We start from the raw sequence: 15,395 nt of genomic DNA, 5'->3' as shown, positions 1-15,395 counted from the left end.
ATATATATATATATATATATATATATATATATATATATATATATATATATATATATATATATATATATATATATATATATATATATATATATATATATATATATATATATATATATATATATGATAAAACATTTTTAACACAAACGATTGATTATCTTCATAAACAAAAAGTAAACAATGAGCAATATAAAAATCAGCCCATTTCTATAGGTGACTAATCTAAAGATCACAAACGCAAGGCCCTAATATCTTGACAGGTTAGCTTATTGCTAAGAAACTTACCACAGAAGAGTGTCACAAATTCGATGAATCTGCACTCCTGGCCATGAAGCAAACTGGAAACATGATAAACAGAATAAAAAATGAAAATATTGACATCAATGTGTAAAGCAACTAGCAGATTCCATACCTCTGTAAAGCCGGCCGGCACCATTAGCAAGAGTGGGCTAGCAGTTCCAGAGGCTGGTTCCACTTGACCCAAGTGGATTTTCAACAATTTATAATGTGATAAATTGTCACCCAAAGTTTGTGTTCCTAAGGTAGAAAAAATATGGACTCACCGCCCAGAAAGTCACTGGTAGACACCAATTAAAGTCTTGTGGTCACGCCGTCTGGCCAATGTAAACACGGCCAGGCTTCTTCAGTAAAGCAGTGTCTCCACGTTCCGAGTACTGGTGGTACTCAGCTTGGGACAATGTACTTCTACATTTGAAAAAATAACACGGATGCACAAATTGAATGTCAATTATGTGGATGAAAAGGGACTTATCAAAACTACAAGTCTCGCCAAGGGCAAATATAACGGCAGCCGGAAGGACCTTTTATTCTGTGAATCCAAATTTTGAAAGGCGGTTCTTGTTGACATTTTATTCATAAATGCAACTTGGTTCATTCTGTGATGTACAAAAACAATGAATGTGATCGCAAATAAACCAAATGGTGGACTATTTTTTTTTTTATGAGGGGGAAAGGGGTTTAATATTTGCATTCTTTCCACTTAATCATCTTCAGTTTTCAACTTTTTCAACAAGGTTTCATCCACGGGCCGGTTCAGCAAGTGCTTCTTCCTCTCTTTCAGAAGGTTTCGGAAATGAGACAGGCAGGTGTTGTCGAAGAGCGACGAGGCGCATCCGGTGGCCGCTTTTTCCGGGTGTTTGGCTTGAACGAAACTGGAAAGCCTCTCCCACATGTCCAACATTTCCACGATCTCGCCCGTCGGGATGGAAACTTCGTCGTTGCCCATTGGCCGCAGGACCTTGCCGTGCCGCTGCTGCTGCTGCGTCTGGAGCGCCTTCAACTCGTCGTCCTCCGAGTGCTGCTCGACCAGCTCGTTCACGTCCTTCTCGTCCACTTCCAGGCCCATGGACTTGCCCAGGGACACAATCTCCTCCAGCACCTCCGCCGCCGTCTCCTCGGGCTCAAACTCTGCCCACTCGGACACGGCGTCGGGCCACAGCTTCTTCCAGGCGCAAGTCAGCGTCCACCTGCCCACACCCTGCCAGGCCAGGTCGATGATTTCGAGGCACGCCACAATGTTGTAGTGGTCCTTCCAGAACTGGCGAATGGTGAGGTTGGAGCTCTGGGTCACTTCCGAGCAGTGGCGAAACAGGTACTTGGTGAAGAGTTTCTTGAAATGACAAACCACCTGCTGGTCCATGGGCTGCAAGATGGCGCCCATGTCGGGCGGAAGGTAGAAAACCTTGATGAACTTGAATTCCTCCAGGATGTCGCCGTGGAGGTTGTGCGGGTGAGCGGGGGCATTGTCCAGGACCAGCAGGGCTCGCAGGGGGAGGTTCTGTCCCTGCAGGTACTTCTTGACGGCCGGGCCGAAGACCAGGTTGACCCACTCCACGAAAAACTGCCGGGTGACCCACGCCCTGGGGTTGGCCCTCCACATCACCTGCAGCTTCTCTTTGATGACCTTGTGCGCCTTGAAAGCTCGCGGGTTTTCCGAGTGGTACACCAGCAGCGGCTTGATTTTGCAGTCGCCGCTGGCGTTGGCGCAGAGCGCCAAGGTCAGGCGGTCCTTCATGGGCTTGTAGCCTGGCGTCCTTAACTCCTCGGTCGTGATGAAAGTCCTCCTCGGCATCCTCTTCCAAAAGAGCCCCGTCTCGTCGCAGTTAAACACCTGCTGGGGGACGTAGTCCCCGGCCGCCACCGCCTGGCTGAAACTCCTGCGGTAATCCTCGCCGTCGTCCAAGCCGCCCGCCGGCACCATCCCGACGTCGGAGGGGAAGCTGATCCGCCTCCTGAAATTGTCAAACCATCCCCGGCTGGCTTTGAAGGAGTCTTCGGGCGCGGCCCCGCCCGTGGAAGAGCCCGGGTTCTGCCGCAGCAGGTCGGTGTAGATGGACCGGGCCTTCTCGCAGATGGCCCCCTCCGTCAAAGGACACCTATTCAGCTGCTTCTCCGTCAACCAGGCCAACAGCAGCCTCTCCATCTTCTCGTGGGCGCTGGTTCGGAGCCTGGAAATGATTTTGACTCCCACCGCCGGCGTGATGGCCTTGATGGACTCCTTTTGCTTGAGTATGGAACAGATGGTGGACGTGTTGCGGTCATAAAGCCTGGCCAGGTCCACCACGCGCACGCCTCGCTCGTACTTTTCGATGATTTCATGCTTCAGTTGGATGGACATCATCTTTTTCTTCTTTCTCTTCTTCACGGGGGGACCTTGGTTTTTAGGGTCCATGATTGTTACAACGAATTTGCCAGTGGTTCTCTACTACCAGGGCAACCACGGAAGTAGGTATAGGTTATATGTTGGCTCTGGCAAAAGAAGGCAGCGGCCGAGTCGTTTAAAACCCTACTTATGGGCGGTCGCAAGTCAAGGTCCCAAGCTATTTTGGCGTGTTCTCACACTACTGGTAACAACGGGCGCCGCCATCTTTGTTTACACTCAGTCTCTCTATGGCTTCTTGCACTTTGTCTCCCTTTTCGAGCGCGGGGCAACCTGGGAAATACGGTCGTCGCCGCATCAATTGTCCATCACCTGCTCGTTCGCTGCACTTAGGACGCCACGTCCGTCCGGTGTTTTCCACTAGACGCCAGCGTTAGCGTCCGAGGACTGGAAAAGACGACGTGAGATGGTTTATGGCAAAATAGAAAGGTTGTAACAATACAAGAAAAAGATTTAAGAAAACCACGACGGCCACCAACTGTGCAGCACTCGTCGTCTTCCTTCTTTTTTTTTTTTTGATTGGTATTCCCATAGGTATAGTGAATACAGACTAGATTTCCGATGCGCGTTGTGAAGCAACAGAGCTAGACGTCGTCGCTTGTCGGCCATTTTAGGAACAGGCCCATTCGCTCCTACTATTAAGAGTCAATGGAATTGTTTGTTTGAAAGGACAATAGATTGCTTGATTTAAAATCAAACGTGTGCGTCTATATCAAAGTCAGATATGCAGTATATTTGGCATACTTCATAACAAATATCAGCATCCAATCACAATCATAGCCACATCTATTCGCGATTAAAAACCAAAGTTAATAGTAATTTATTGGAGTCACTAACTGCCCCCGAGAACTCGTCTGTTGCAAGATGTCCCCCTATTTGTTATGCCGTTCCTCATCCAATCACAAATTGACGTATTTTCTTCTTTGGTGTTTATTGGCAGATGGTGAATTACATTTGGGTACAATACCTCTACTTACTGGTTTGGAAAAGCGTAGTTGGAAGCCCATTTTTGACGGTCCATTCTACTTACAGTTCTATCACATTCAGTTTTTTTTTTTTTTTGCACAAGAAAGACCAGTACCCAAATAGAAGAATATAACAAGGATCTGCAGAATTTGCCCACCCGTTTTGCTAGAACAATTCTCACCAATGTGACATTAGTTTTAGTTACTGCAAATGTTGTCATTGCACTCATATTCCTGTTTGATGATATAGTTGAAAAATAAAGATTCTGCCTCCGACTTTTCCATCTGGAAAATGAGTGTGAAATATGTCTGCTGTTTTCTCGTAGTCTTGCAAAAATGCTGAGATGTCCTAAAAGGAAAAAACACCACAGTATTTAGCAATGTAAATATTTGGTTTTAATTTACAAAATTGCATCCACTAAGTTCTGAAGAATCTGTCCCTATATGCAACCAATTTGACATTCCGAAACCGTAAACCTCACTTGGCTCGATATACTTTCATAGTAGACAAGAATGCAGTGAGAGCAATATATCAAATAGACGCTAGCTAGAGTAGTTCTCTATAAAGTCATATTGGTGCACTTTTTACCTTCTCCAGGACATTGAAGAGAACCAAATGAGTAGGACGGGAGTGTGTGTCCGGAAAAGCTGTCTGGAGCCAGAGAAGCGGGTCATTGTAGAATCTGTCCGCTTGGTTGACGTAGTCCGCCTGGCCCAGATCGGGTGGGCACTCCAGAAACCTCATTTTTAGCGGGCAGTGAATGTGGCTACAAGGGAAGATGCAAGGTATAGGTGACTGCTTCAGGAATCGGTTGTTTACCGTGCATTTGGCACCTGTAGTAAGGTGTGGAGTGACAGGGCATGAGGAAGAGGACATCTGGCTCCGGCACGTGGTTACAAAGTTCGCGGATGTGGCTCATGACGTCCAGAGCTCCCCGCTGGTGAATCAGGCCCGTGTAGAGGCCGAGCAGCAGATTGCTCGCCAACAAACCGAAAGCGGCTGCTCGCCGCCAAGCTCGCATGTGAGCCAACGATACCCCTGTAACAGTAATATGTTATGTTATGAATGGAAAATATTTCTGCAGAATTCACCTTCTTTTTTGCTGTGTACACCACAAAAGTGCAAAAAAACAATAATTATGTCAATGTCAATATACTACTTGCAATTGTAAAAGATGTACATTTCAAAGAATGAATAATGTTAACTACTATTTTTTTCAACGTGTTTGAGTTGATTATCTCAGTTTATTTTCCAGTATTCCCTCAATGGAAATTGAAAAAAAAAATATCAAATAACTTTTTTCTTACAAATCTGAAACATCAATCTTTGTGAATAAGTAAACAAATAACTCATTAGGTACAGCCCACTTGAGATCTAGTTGCATTAATGTGGCCCACAAACCAAATTGAGCCCCACTAAGTCAATGCGGGTAAAAAGGTCAAGTCATAGGTACTTACCACAGAAGATCATACAAAAGGGAAGCACAGGGTAGATGAATCGGAACTCCTTGTGAGGAAACAAACTGGAAGGAATTCAAAAGCGGCGTGAGGTGAATGAAATGATTGACAAAAGTTGATCCGAGCGCCGATACCATTCGATACCTGTACACGGCGAGGGTCCATGTGATGGCCACCAAGAGGATTTTGTACCTTCTGAAAGCCAGATAGCATCCGTGGATAAAGAACGGGACATGTGGGCCCACTATGACGACCAAGCCCTGCGTGAAGTACCAATGCCAGGGGTGGGTGCCGTAAAAGCCGGCTATTCCGTCCAAGACATTTATCTTCAGGAAGTTGAATTGCACCAAGACCCACTACAGAACGGAAAATGAAAAAAAGAAATGAATCTTGTCTCTATGCGGCTTGACTTTCGACGATCATGCTACGTAGGAGAAACCAAGTGTTTTGACCTTTTCATAGAAGATGCAGTCGATAATGGTTGAAATCACAATGGCTGAAGTCCTAAACAAACAAAATGCTGTTAATGTGGAAAACAACGATAAAATTTTGAAACAAGAAGCTGTGAACAGAAAACACAACCAACCCAATGGGAATGTAGTCACCAACTACTAGTTTGAGTTTGTTTTCATGATACCAGAGATGGTAAATCAACAGAGGGAGCCAGACAATCAGGGCCGTTGGGCGAAAAATCACAGCCAAGGCGACCAGGCTTAAATATTTTTTACTGGGGAGAAAAGCAAAAATCACAAACAAGAAATGATGGCGCACAGAGAAACTCACGTACAAATAATTTAAGAGACCTGCTATGTGTTTTGGATGTTGGCAAAGGGAAGTAGGCCAGAGCCAGGCAAGTGATGGCGGCCTCCACACTGTTGCCGAGCGTTCTGGTGCAACAGAACCACGTGAACCAGGAGCACAGGTGGCAGAAAAACTGGGAACATCATCAACGTCAAATACTAGAAGCGATATTCCCACGAGGCAGGAAGATGTCAAGTCACCGTCCATTTAGCAGTGTCTTCATCCTCCAGTGTTCTGATGAGGTAGAAGAATTTGACGTCTGCAAACGCAGCGACGAGTGCTTGAAGTAGTCGGGGCAGCCATATCTGTAGGGGAGGGAAAGATAAATCAAGGGGGGTCGATAACAAATCATATCTAATCAAAACACTGCTTAATATTGATAATAAAAAAACACTTTCCAGTAGATGAACAGAGTCACATTGAATCCAGTGTAATATTTTATAGATGACCGCAAAGAAGAAAGGATAGCTGAAGCCTCTTATGCCTTCCCTCCATTCCCAGGTCAGGTGGCCATAGGTCAGAAGGTTAAGGTTTTCAAGAAAGTAAATTTGATTGTTGGTAGGAGCATATCAATAACCTACTGGGATACGGGATATCATCATTTTGACACATTGTACTATCCAGAAAAGAAACGGGAATTTGGGTTGAAAGGATATTTGAAGACCATGTGATGGGCAACTTCCACAGATTGCCAGTACTCATCAGGAACAAAGCTGCTCTGGACCAGGAAACAGTTGATCACACGGAAAGTTACACAAAACGCCAGAATTTTCAAGAAGACTGTGTAAAACACAAATCAAAAGATAGGAACATCATTTTTTAAAAATAGTATTAAGTGCAAGGGCTTCAACTTTAAGTATGGCGTCATCAGCTACAGCTTATTTCAGTTATTTTGATATCTTTATTTGGACAGGTGGTAGGGTACGATTATTGTATACTATATTATTTTGAAGCAAACAAAAGTGCTGATGTGACACAAACTATGAAACCCACCTGTCCGAAAAGGCGCATCATCTGTCCTTGAGTACAGTTGGGACTTTCTTTTCCTGAGTTTGACATGGCCCTCTTTCCTCCCGAACCTCAAACGTGGACTGAAAACCTCCATGGTCCTTGTCCTCTTTGGATTCTAATTTTGGTCCAGAAACTTTGCCTTCCATTCGTATCTGACTGAGAAGAATCCGCAAGATATTCCTTATTAAAGTAGTTACACATGTATTACGATCTACTTTGTACAGCAAAAAAGACTTTACTAAGAGGAGCAAAGACTATAGAGTATAGATTGTTGTGTTTATTTACTTTTATTCTTTTTGGTTTTGTATTTACTTCCGTTCCTGTCATAGTATACAAAGAAAGCTATATTCTTCTTCTACTCGTAAACTCTTCTCGATCGTCTGCTTTGCTGAGTGACCACACTGCCCTCCAGTGGGAAAAAGTGGACAATGTCAGTCGAGTGAAAAAACAATACATCACCACGTGGCTCAATTTGTTTTTAATCCAGTAATAATATTTGTTGTTATTATTCTGTTTGTACGTTAATGTAACGCCCATGTCAATATATCTGTAATTGTCAAAGATACGTATTTCTAGGAATAAATAATGTTAACTACATTTTTTCAATGTATTTGAGTTGATTATCCCTGCAAAGGTAGTTTCTTCTCTTAAGTTTTTTTTAAAGACTCCTAGTTTGAAAATACTCAAATTTCAATCTTCACGCGTTCAAACAATCACTCAAAAAACTACTCAATATCAGTTACCAATTGTACCAGGACTAGTCTTACAGAACAGTAGCAATTAACCAAGTAAAAATTAAAGTTTTAAAAAATCCATGAAATTCAAAAGTAACATTACTATCCATAAAGAACAAAGCCTGTAGTCACAAAATAATAATTATTAATTGCAAAGGATAAAACATGACCAAATTAGACAGTTGCATGATCTACTTCTGTCCAGCGGAGACGCAATACATATTTGTGTATATTTAGTTCTGTATTCCAAAGCAAAGAATAAGAAGGTACGCTCCTCTTGTCCTTCTCGTTGCGGCTCTTCTGACATCTTTCCCCCCTTTATTTCACCCTTACAGTCACCCACGGTGTACATTTGCTCGGTAAGTTAAATTGTCTTGTGAAAATTGTTCATGTGTCAATATGTCACTTTTGTGACACGAAAATAGCGACACTTTCAGCTAACTAAATGGCACCAACAAACTCTCGCGATGTCTGGTGTCATCGTTGACTTATGCCTGCTTCTTTAGTTAATGTTGTTGTTTATGTCTTCTACGACCGAAACACTGACATTCTGGATCAAGTGATGTTTCGCAGAAAAATCCCCTTCACACAAATGGCCTTTGCCGCAGTTGTTGGAGTGGCTGGTGGTTTCTACATATATGGACCTTATTATGGAAACGGGACCAAAACAACAAATGTACAGAACCAAGATGTGGCCCCTAAGGAGAATACGAGCGATGGACAGAATTCATCCAGCTAAAGGGACAATTTGAGTGATTGTAAATGAACAGAATAAAACTATATTTTGTACAGCGGTTTCTAGCATGTTTACCTCAATCAAGACCTAAAAACATTATTTGTTTCCCTGACTTAGTATATCACTTAAACAAGTATACGTACAAGTAATGTTTTTGTCTCTCTCTTGTGTCATAATTTAGAATTAAATTGGAATGCCATAAATCTGCCCCAAAAGAAACATGGCAGTTGTTTTAATGTAACTAAAGTAGAGCAATTAATTCTTACTACACTATTTTAGACAACATTATCTGATCTCCTAATGCAGTTTTCCCCAAACCACTGTGCCGAGAGAATTTACCAACAAAGAACCAATACAAGCAATATTCCGAGAGAAAAAAATATCATGATGATGTTAAAACCCCAAATACGACGAACGAGTTCGTTTTCTGACATCTCTGCCGAATGCCTATTAAAATCAAACTTTAATTTAACTATTAAAGAACTTAGATGATTATTGTGCACCCTATGTATTTCATACCCTTAAGCATTTTAAGTTTCATTTACGATTTACCAGCTGTCACCAACGGTTTAGTAATATTTACTTTCTCTTTGACTGTATTTATCCTACAATCCGTTCTCCCTAAACGAATCAACTTTTAAAAACAAATCTACAATAACAACAAACTCTATCCTTTTGCTTGGGCTCCGTCTAATGGCTGGCGTTTCGAAAAGTCCCTCTCTCACTCTGGTTCTAATCGTTCCAATTTACGAAAGTTTCATCACACGAACAGGTTGGCAAACTGCAAACTTACGCAAGCCGTGTCCCACAATTGCGTCGCAACATGTTTAGAAACGTTTCCCTGAAGTGAATAGTACTAGTAACTAGTAGGGGCCGACCGGCCGGTGGGTGGGGAAGAGGAGCTACTTTTTTCGCCCCGTCTCAACTCACTGTTTTTACTCCTGTTGTCGCAGTCTACGAGCCTCCATGACATCCTCCGGCTCCGATGTGACGCAGAAGAAATGGTATAAAAATTGCTTAATTTGACTCACTCCGCCTTTCTTTCTTTTGTTGTTTTTGGAAGAGCTGCCTCTGTTTTTCAGTCGCTGAGTGAATGAGCCGAGCAGGAAATGTCAGAAAGTCTAGCACCTGTTTGCAAGTAGCTTCAACTGCAAATACTTTTGAATTCTTTCTCCAATACGGTTTGACATCTCTGCGCTTCTCGTCTTCACTGGTAAGACTTTATTCCGATCGCAATATTTAACAAAGATGACTTATCCCCTGTAGCTTTCCATTAATGTATGAGTATAAAACATTAATACACACAACACTAGTATTAGATCAACTATTTGACTTCTGCACATTATACTATAGTTCCAACCTTAATGTCCATTTTAATAATTTTGATCAACATTCTCTCACTATTTACTGCTTTAATATAATTATTTTTCTCCCTTAAATCACTTACCATGTGACATTTTTGCATGTTAGGTCCTTCATCCCAGTAGAAAAGATCCCAGATGAAGAAATCTTGTTTGATAAACTGAAAAAGACAACATTTTATATTTACAAAGTGCAGTAGTAAAAAAAAAACAACTAAAGTCTATCAGCATTGTATGAATCTGACGTCCCTTGATGTCAAACACATCACCCAATGGAAAGCACATTTTGAGTGGTTAATATTATTATAACTATTATTATTATTATTATTATTATTATTATTTTCTCTATGATCAACTATGTGAGACCATCTTTCATATTGAGGTCATTTGCAGGAGCTCTTATCTATCATTTTAATGACATGTATAGATGTCAACAGAATTTCATCATTTCATTCGGTTCACCAGTTGTAAAATAGTTTTACTTCATTCCTAAAAGGTATTTTTCCTACTATCCTACTCCAAATATCAAACTCTACTAGTAGAGACAATGTGTGCTGCTACTACATGGACGTTAACATTGGTACCAAGGATTTTGAATGTCCTCCAGCCACATGAGGACCAGCTGAGTGCCATTATGCATTCTATTTGTTGCACTTAATTCACTTTAGACTCTGTTTAATGTGTGTGTCACAAGAAGTTGTCAGCGGCGTGCTTTTGTGCATATCCGGATTGCGTCCTCAAAGCTGGAGTCGTGCCCAGGGTGGGTCTTTCACTTCTACTTGTCGAAATAATTAAAGCTGCTTTTTGTCGGAGGGCGTCGCGCATAAAATGCAGGAAAATCCCATGTGCTTTCTCAGAAGACTTCCTCTATTTCATTGCAACAATTTGGAATGCAGGGCTTCAAAACTTGAAAAACACATGACAGTTACAAACTGCATAAAAAATACCATTAGAATTGATCCAAAAAAGTATCTTTTAGCAAAATACTGCCTGTTTTCAATTGCCTTTCCAAGTTGAACCAATAATTTAAAAATAATCATGAAAGGATGTGCAATTTTTTTCCAGACTATAACCTGCTCTGGAGTTTGAGACAGTCTGGTTAAAAATTGAATCATGACAAGGAAAATATAGATGTAAGTGGCATCGGACGATGAGTCACATTTTAGGGAGGAAATGTTTTTCTTCCATCGTTTGTTTTCAGCAAGTAAATGCTGTCACTAATATTGCTTGGTGGTCCACTTCCTTCCACATGCTCAATCAAATCAGCCAACCTCTTAAACTGAAAAATACAGTCTTATATCACCATTGTTTGTGTTGAAGTAAAGTCCTAGGCTACATGTATTAACCATTGTTTAAAAAAATATTGGGGGGAAAAACAGCAGTGAATTTTAACAGATTAAAAAAACCTGTTACGGACTCTGGCTATCTGACCAACATCAAAATGGGATTAAAATTATGTTTTTGGGGGGGTTATTTTATCAGGACTACAGGTTGTGGTTCAGTGAAGGCTATTGTAGAACAGTCATGTTCCTGTCAAATCAAACGTGGTTAATTTCAATTCCGTGAGGTATGAAACTCCAAAGAGAAAAAAATATGAATGGAGTTGGAATGAAACAAAGCAGCCTGGTGTCTCAGTAATTCTCCAGTTATGTCTTCTTCTCTGTTTTAAGACAGTGTGTTTGATTATATTTCATTCCCGTTTACGACAATAAAAGAGTAATCCAGTCGACCTTAAAGGGCCTTACAGCAAATGGTTACAGTTGCAATGGATTGGACATGTATTGCTTTCAATGGCATTTAACATATTCTACTGAAGTTTTGTTATATTAGTTTTTAAAGCATTGACATTAAACACAAGTGAATCTTTATATGTAAAAAAACTCCCTCTCAAAATGATGATTGTTGTTTTTTTCTTGCTGCATTCTTGACTCTTACCCAAAACATGTAATGACAGGAAATTGATCTTGAGCCTAAAGACAGGGCACTGCTATTTGTTTTATGAGTTATTTCACAGTTTGGTGGAGTTTACGTGCAATTAGAGGGAACTAATTTACATTTGGTGAATGGATCTGTTGACTCAATTACCAGATTATACTTCAAGAGTACCTTCCTAATAATCCTTTGCCACCAATCTAACAGATTATGGTTTTTAGAGAACGGATTCTTACAAACCAAGTTTCTGGCGCCGAAATCAGCAATAAGAAGATAGTCGAGTAAAGCTCACTAGAAACTATTTACTACAAATAACAGATTATTGGTTCTACGAATAGTAGCAACTGCTACTTTACTATTCTACTACTAGTACGACTAAATGGAGGATTCTGGAATTATTTTTCTCAATGGCCATGTCAGCACTACTGTGTGCTTAAAATTAAAACCCAGCTTTAACGCTACAGAAAAGCCTTCATGCAGAACACCAATTGTTTAACCTTATGTAACATTAACGTTCCACTTAAAGCGATTAGTTTCTATACAGAATTTATGAGCATTTTTCCGTGTTGTAAGAAGTGTTTTCTATGTAACTAAATGACTTAAACCTCACTCGTTCGTTAACTCATTGTCTGAATAACATTAGTAAATGTCCAATTCATTAGAACATGGAGGGATGGCGGTAAGTGCTAAATACAACAGCTAAATACTTTTCTCTAAAGGTGGTCCTGACTCCTGGTGGTCTGAGCTCATGGTCCCTGAACACTAAACATGCCGGTATGGGCATAAACGTAAAGTTTTTGTACATCTAGGTTACGCAAAAGGAACTTAAGCTGATTACAGTTCAACATGAAAGGATCAGTGGGGGGGTGTTGGGGGTTGTTCATGGAGAAAGAATGTCATGGTTGTTAGAACGTTTGCACACTGCTCATATGACTCACGGACGTGTTCTTGGCTAGGAATTAGCTGACCATGTGAAGTGTAGAAATGTGCTATGCGCAAAATCAAATTAGCCCCCCTCCGCCATGCCGAGACTTTAGAAGTAGCGACAACCGTGCTGAACATATTTAGGGTTCCAAAGTAGGGTTTTGAAGCAGTGTTAGGGTTTCAATCTTGAGGCAGTCTTCCGAATCGGGGTTTGAAACCAATGTTGGGGTTTCAAATTAAGTTTAGGGGGACTAGCATTTAAATTTAGGCCTGAACACCCAATGAAATTTAGGCTTCCCATTTGACGTTGCAGGATACGCAATATTGTTATGATTTGCTTTTATTTTTAAGAGGTTTCTGCACATTTCTGTCGTTAATGATGTACGACTAAGTGTTGTTTTGTGTGCTTGTTGAAGAAATTAATCTCACGATGTCTGATGGGGAATATGATTACCTCATCAAGTTCCTAGCCCTGGGTGACTCAGGAGTGGGAAAGACCAGTTTCCTCTACCAGTACACCGATGGCCAGTTCAACTCCAAATTCATCACCACAGTTGGAATCGATTTTAGAGAAAGACGTGTGGTAAGCTACTACTTTTCATGTACTGTATATAGGTACAAAATTCTTACCTTTGGGACGCATAATGACAAAGCTGTCCTCTGTTGCTTTAACTGATTGGCTCATTTTGACGGTGATAGACAAACCTGTCAAAGGGAAACCAACGTATAAAGCAGGGCAAGACATCATTACAATATTCCCATGTGGATATTTACCTAACGGGAGAGAATCTTTCTGTTTCCAACAGACATACAATTCCACCGGTCCCGATGGGTCTTCAGGTCGAAGACAGAAGATCCACATGCAACTGTGGGACACGGCCGGGCAAGAGAGGTAGTCCATCCTCAACCACATTTTCTCAGTCACATCCATTCATCACCATTTTTTTCCCCCATTAGGTTTAGGAGTTTGACCACTGCCTTCTTTAGGGACGCCATGGGATTCATTCTCTTGTTTGACCTCACCAACGAACAAAGTTTCCTCAACGTCCGCAACTGGATGAGTAAGTTCTGCTACTCTCTCGCCCAATGTACACTGAGAGTGAAAAGGATGTTAATGATATATTTTAGTGTTCGTCATTGCCAAATGTCCTTCCTTGAAGGAAACCATACCGACATCATTGCAAAAATTAGTATCTAAAATGACTCTTTTTGGTTTTGCACTTATGAGAGAAGGCCACATGAACTAAAAAACAGTTTGTTTTAGGCCAGTTACAGGTTCACGCATACTGTGAGAATCCCGACGTGATTCTGTGCGGCAACAAATGCGACCTGGTCGACCAGAGAGCCGTGAGTGAGGAAGAAGCCCGAGACTTGGCGGAGAAGTACGGGTAGGTGTGTCCCCGCCCGCCCGCTAAGCCGCCGCTTCCTGAAATGTTTGCCAAGGAGGCAGTGGCGGACGCGTTTTCCCACATCGGCGAGAAAACAATGCCATACTAAATTGACCCTTGTGGAAAAGTAAACATGGTTACTTGCGTCAAGTATCCTGCTCTGGCTTAACTCGACTGAAAGGCAAATATTCCAGTGGATGATTGCTGCATGCAGTGTTTTCTCAAGCTTCTTGAGAAGATTAGTGAGGTCACAGGGCGTGTATTTGAGAAAAAATACAGTGTTGTTTGTATTTTGTGCATCTTTGCATTATTGTCCCCGTTAAGATAACGATCCCTGTTTTGCTACCGGCCAAGGATCCCTTACTTTGAGACGAGCGCGGCAAATGGTCAGAACGTCAACCAGGCCGTGGATGTGCTGCTCGACCTCATCATGAAGAGGATGGAACGATGCGTGGACAAGTCCTGGATCCCGGACGGCACCTTCAGAACAAACGGCCACAACAATGCAGATTTGGCGGAAGCCTCGGAAGGGAGCAAGTGTGGGTGCTAGGAATGTGCAGCGGAGAGTCATTCATTGGCCCTGCATGGTTAGATTTAAGTGAAGCGGAAACCTTCAATTTACGGAATAAATACAGCCGGATGTCTCATCTCATCACATTTTCTGAACCGCTTTATCCTAACTAGGGTCACGAAACTGTTGGATGTCTTTGCTAGAATTGTACTTTAAAAAAAAACAGGAAAATTGTCAAATGTTTTACATCAGATAATAGTAGATTAGTGTGAAAAGAAATACATTTGAACTGTTGTTTTGCAATAATGACAGCAAAAAAGTTTGTCGGTCGAACTGTACTTGGGAGATTTGTTCTGCTCAGTTTACTCATAATACTGTTAAGATCAATTAAAAATATCTTGTTTTGACTTTCAGTATTCTTGAGGACAATTTAATTTGAATGTCAACCGTGCCAAGTTTTCAATCCATAGCTTTTTTCTATTCAATTTTTATTGTCATAGAAGTTACAAGATAGCTTTTAAGTGTCTCTCAGCAAATTGATTAAGGAATTATTATTATGAATCATATTTTCTATATTTTTATGAATAAATAGATTTATGAACTGCTGTACCATTCACACAACTCTAATGACTTATTTTTCAAAGTTAATATAACATGTTTGTTTGGTCAAAAAAGGTTTATTTACCCCTCGCTATTCTACTGATTTAAATAAAGAAAACATTATTAATATTAAACAGCTGACTGATCTGTTTGATAAAAATGTGCTTTACTTTTAGGAAAAAAAAAGATGTAAATTATTATAAATGTATATTTTATTGTACTATTTGAATAAAAATGAAATAAAATGAACTGGGAAAAGGTTTCCTCTCAAACTGTTTTAAGATGGCCAACGGTTAC

General features: G+C 41.1%; 2 protein-coding genes across 7 annotated transcripts; one reads left to right on the top strand and one right to left on the bottom strand.

Annotated features, from left to right (window-relative positions):
• Positions 1-3,591: 3,591 nt before the first annotated feature.
• On the bottom strand, positions 3,592-9,558 carry pigb (phosphatidylinositol glycan anchor biosynthesis, class B). Of its 4 annotated transcripts, none has more exons than XM_077713828.1 (13): positions 9,313-9,558; positions 6,895-7,068; positions 6,558-6,681; positions 6,301-6,417; positions 6,102-6,207; positions 5,904-6,034; positions 5,687-5,827; positions 5,553-5,604; positions 5,245-5,456; positions 5,101-5,165; positions 4,477-4,681; positions 4,232-4,409; positions 3,592-3,991 (listed from the first exon to the last, which is right to left on the bottom strand). In XM_077713828.1, the coding sequence occupies exons 2-13, from the start codon at positions 7,004-7,006 to the stop codon at positions 3,869-3,871; spliced, it is 1,566 nt and encodes a 521-aa protein (XP_077569954.1). In that variant the 5' UTR covers positions 7,007-7,068; positions 9,313-9,558; the 3' UTR covers positions 3,592-3,868. The 4 variants fall into 4 exon arrangements, with proteins under 4 accessions (XP_077569954.1, XP_077569957.1, XP_077569956.1 ...); XM_077713831.1 differs by having other exon boundaries at positions 6,895-7,064; XM_077713830.1 differs by lacking the exon at positions 9,313-9,558 and adding an exon at positions 9,176-9,311.
• rab27a (RAB27A, member RAS oncogene family) lies at positions 9,130-14,585 on the top strand. Of its 3 annotated transcripts, none has more exons than XM_077713835.1 (7): positions 9,130-9,386; positions 9,465-9,595; positions 13,063-13,182; positions 13,406-13,491; positions 13,557-13,660; positions 13,864-13,987; positions 14,342-14,585. In XM_077713835.1, exons 2-7 carry the CDS (start codon positions 9,476-9,478, stop codon positions 14,535-14,537), a joined length of 750 nt encoding a protein of 249 aa, XP_077569961.1. In that variant the 5' UTR covers positions 9,130-9,386; positions 9,465-9,475; the 3' UTR covers positions 14,538-14,585. The 3 variants fall into 3 exon arrangements, with proteins under 3 accessions (XP_077569961.1, XP_077569962.1, XP_077569963.1); XM_077713837.1 differs by having other exon boundaries at positions 9,370-9,386; positions 13,016-13,182; XM_077713836.1 differs by having other exon boundaries at positions 9,135-9,595; positions 13,016-13,182.
• The last annotated feature ends 810 nt before the right edge of the window (positions 14,586-15,395 follow it).

The sequence above is a fragment of the Stigmatopora nigra genome, chromosome 3 (assembly GCF_051989575.1).
Source record: "Stigmatopora nigra isolate UIUO_SnigA chromosome 3, RoL_Snig_1.1, whole genome shotgun sequence".
In the NCBI taxonomy this organism is placed as follows: Eukaryota; Metazoa; Chordata; class Actinopteri; order Syngnathiformes; family Syngnathidae; genus Stigmatopora; species Stigmatopora nigra.
Note: the sequence above shows the minus strand (reverse complement) of the source record. Positions and strands in the feature narration are given on the sequence as shown.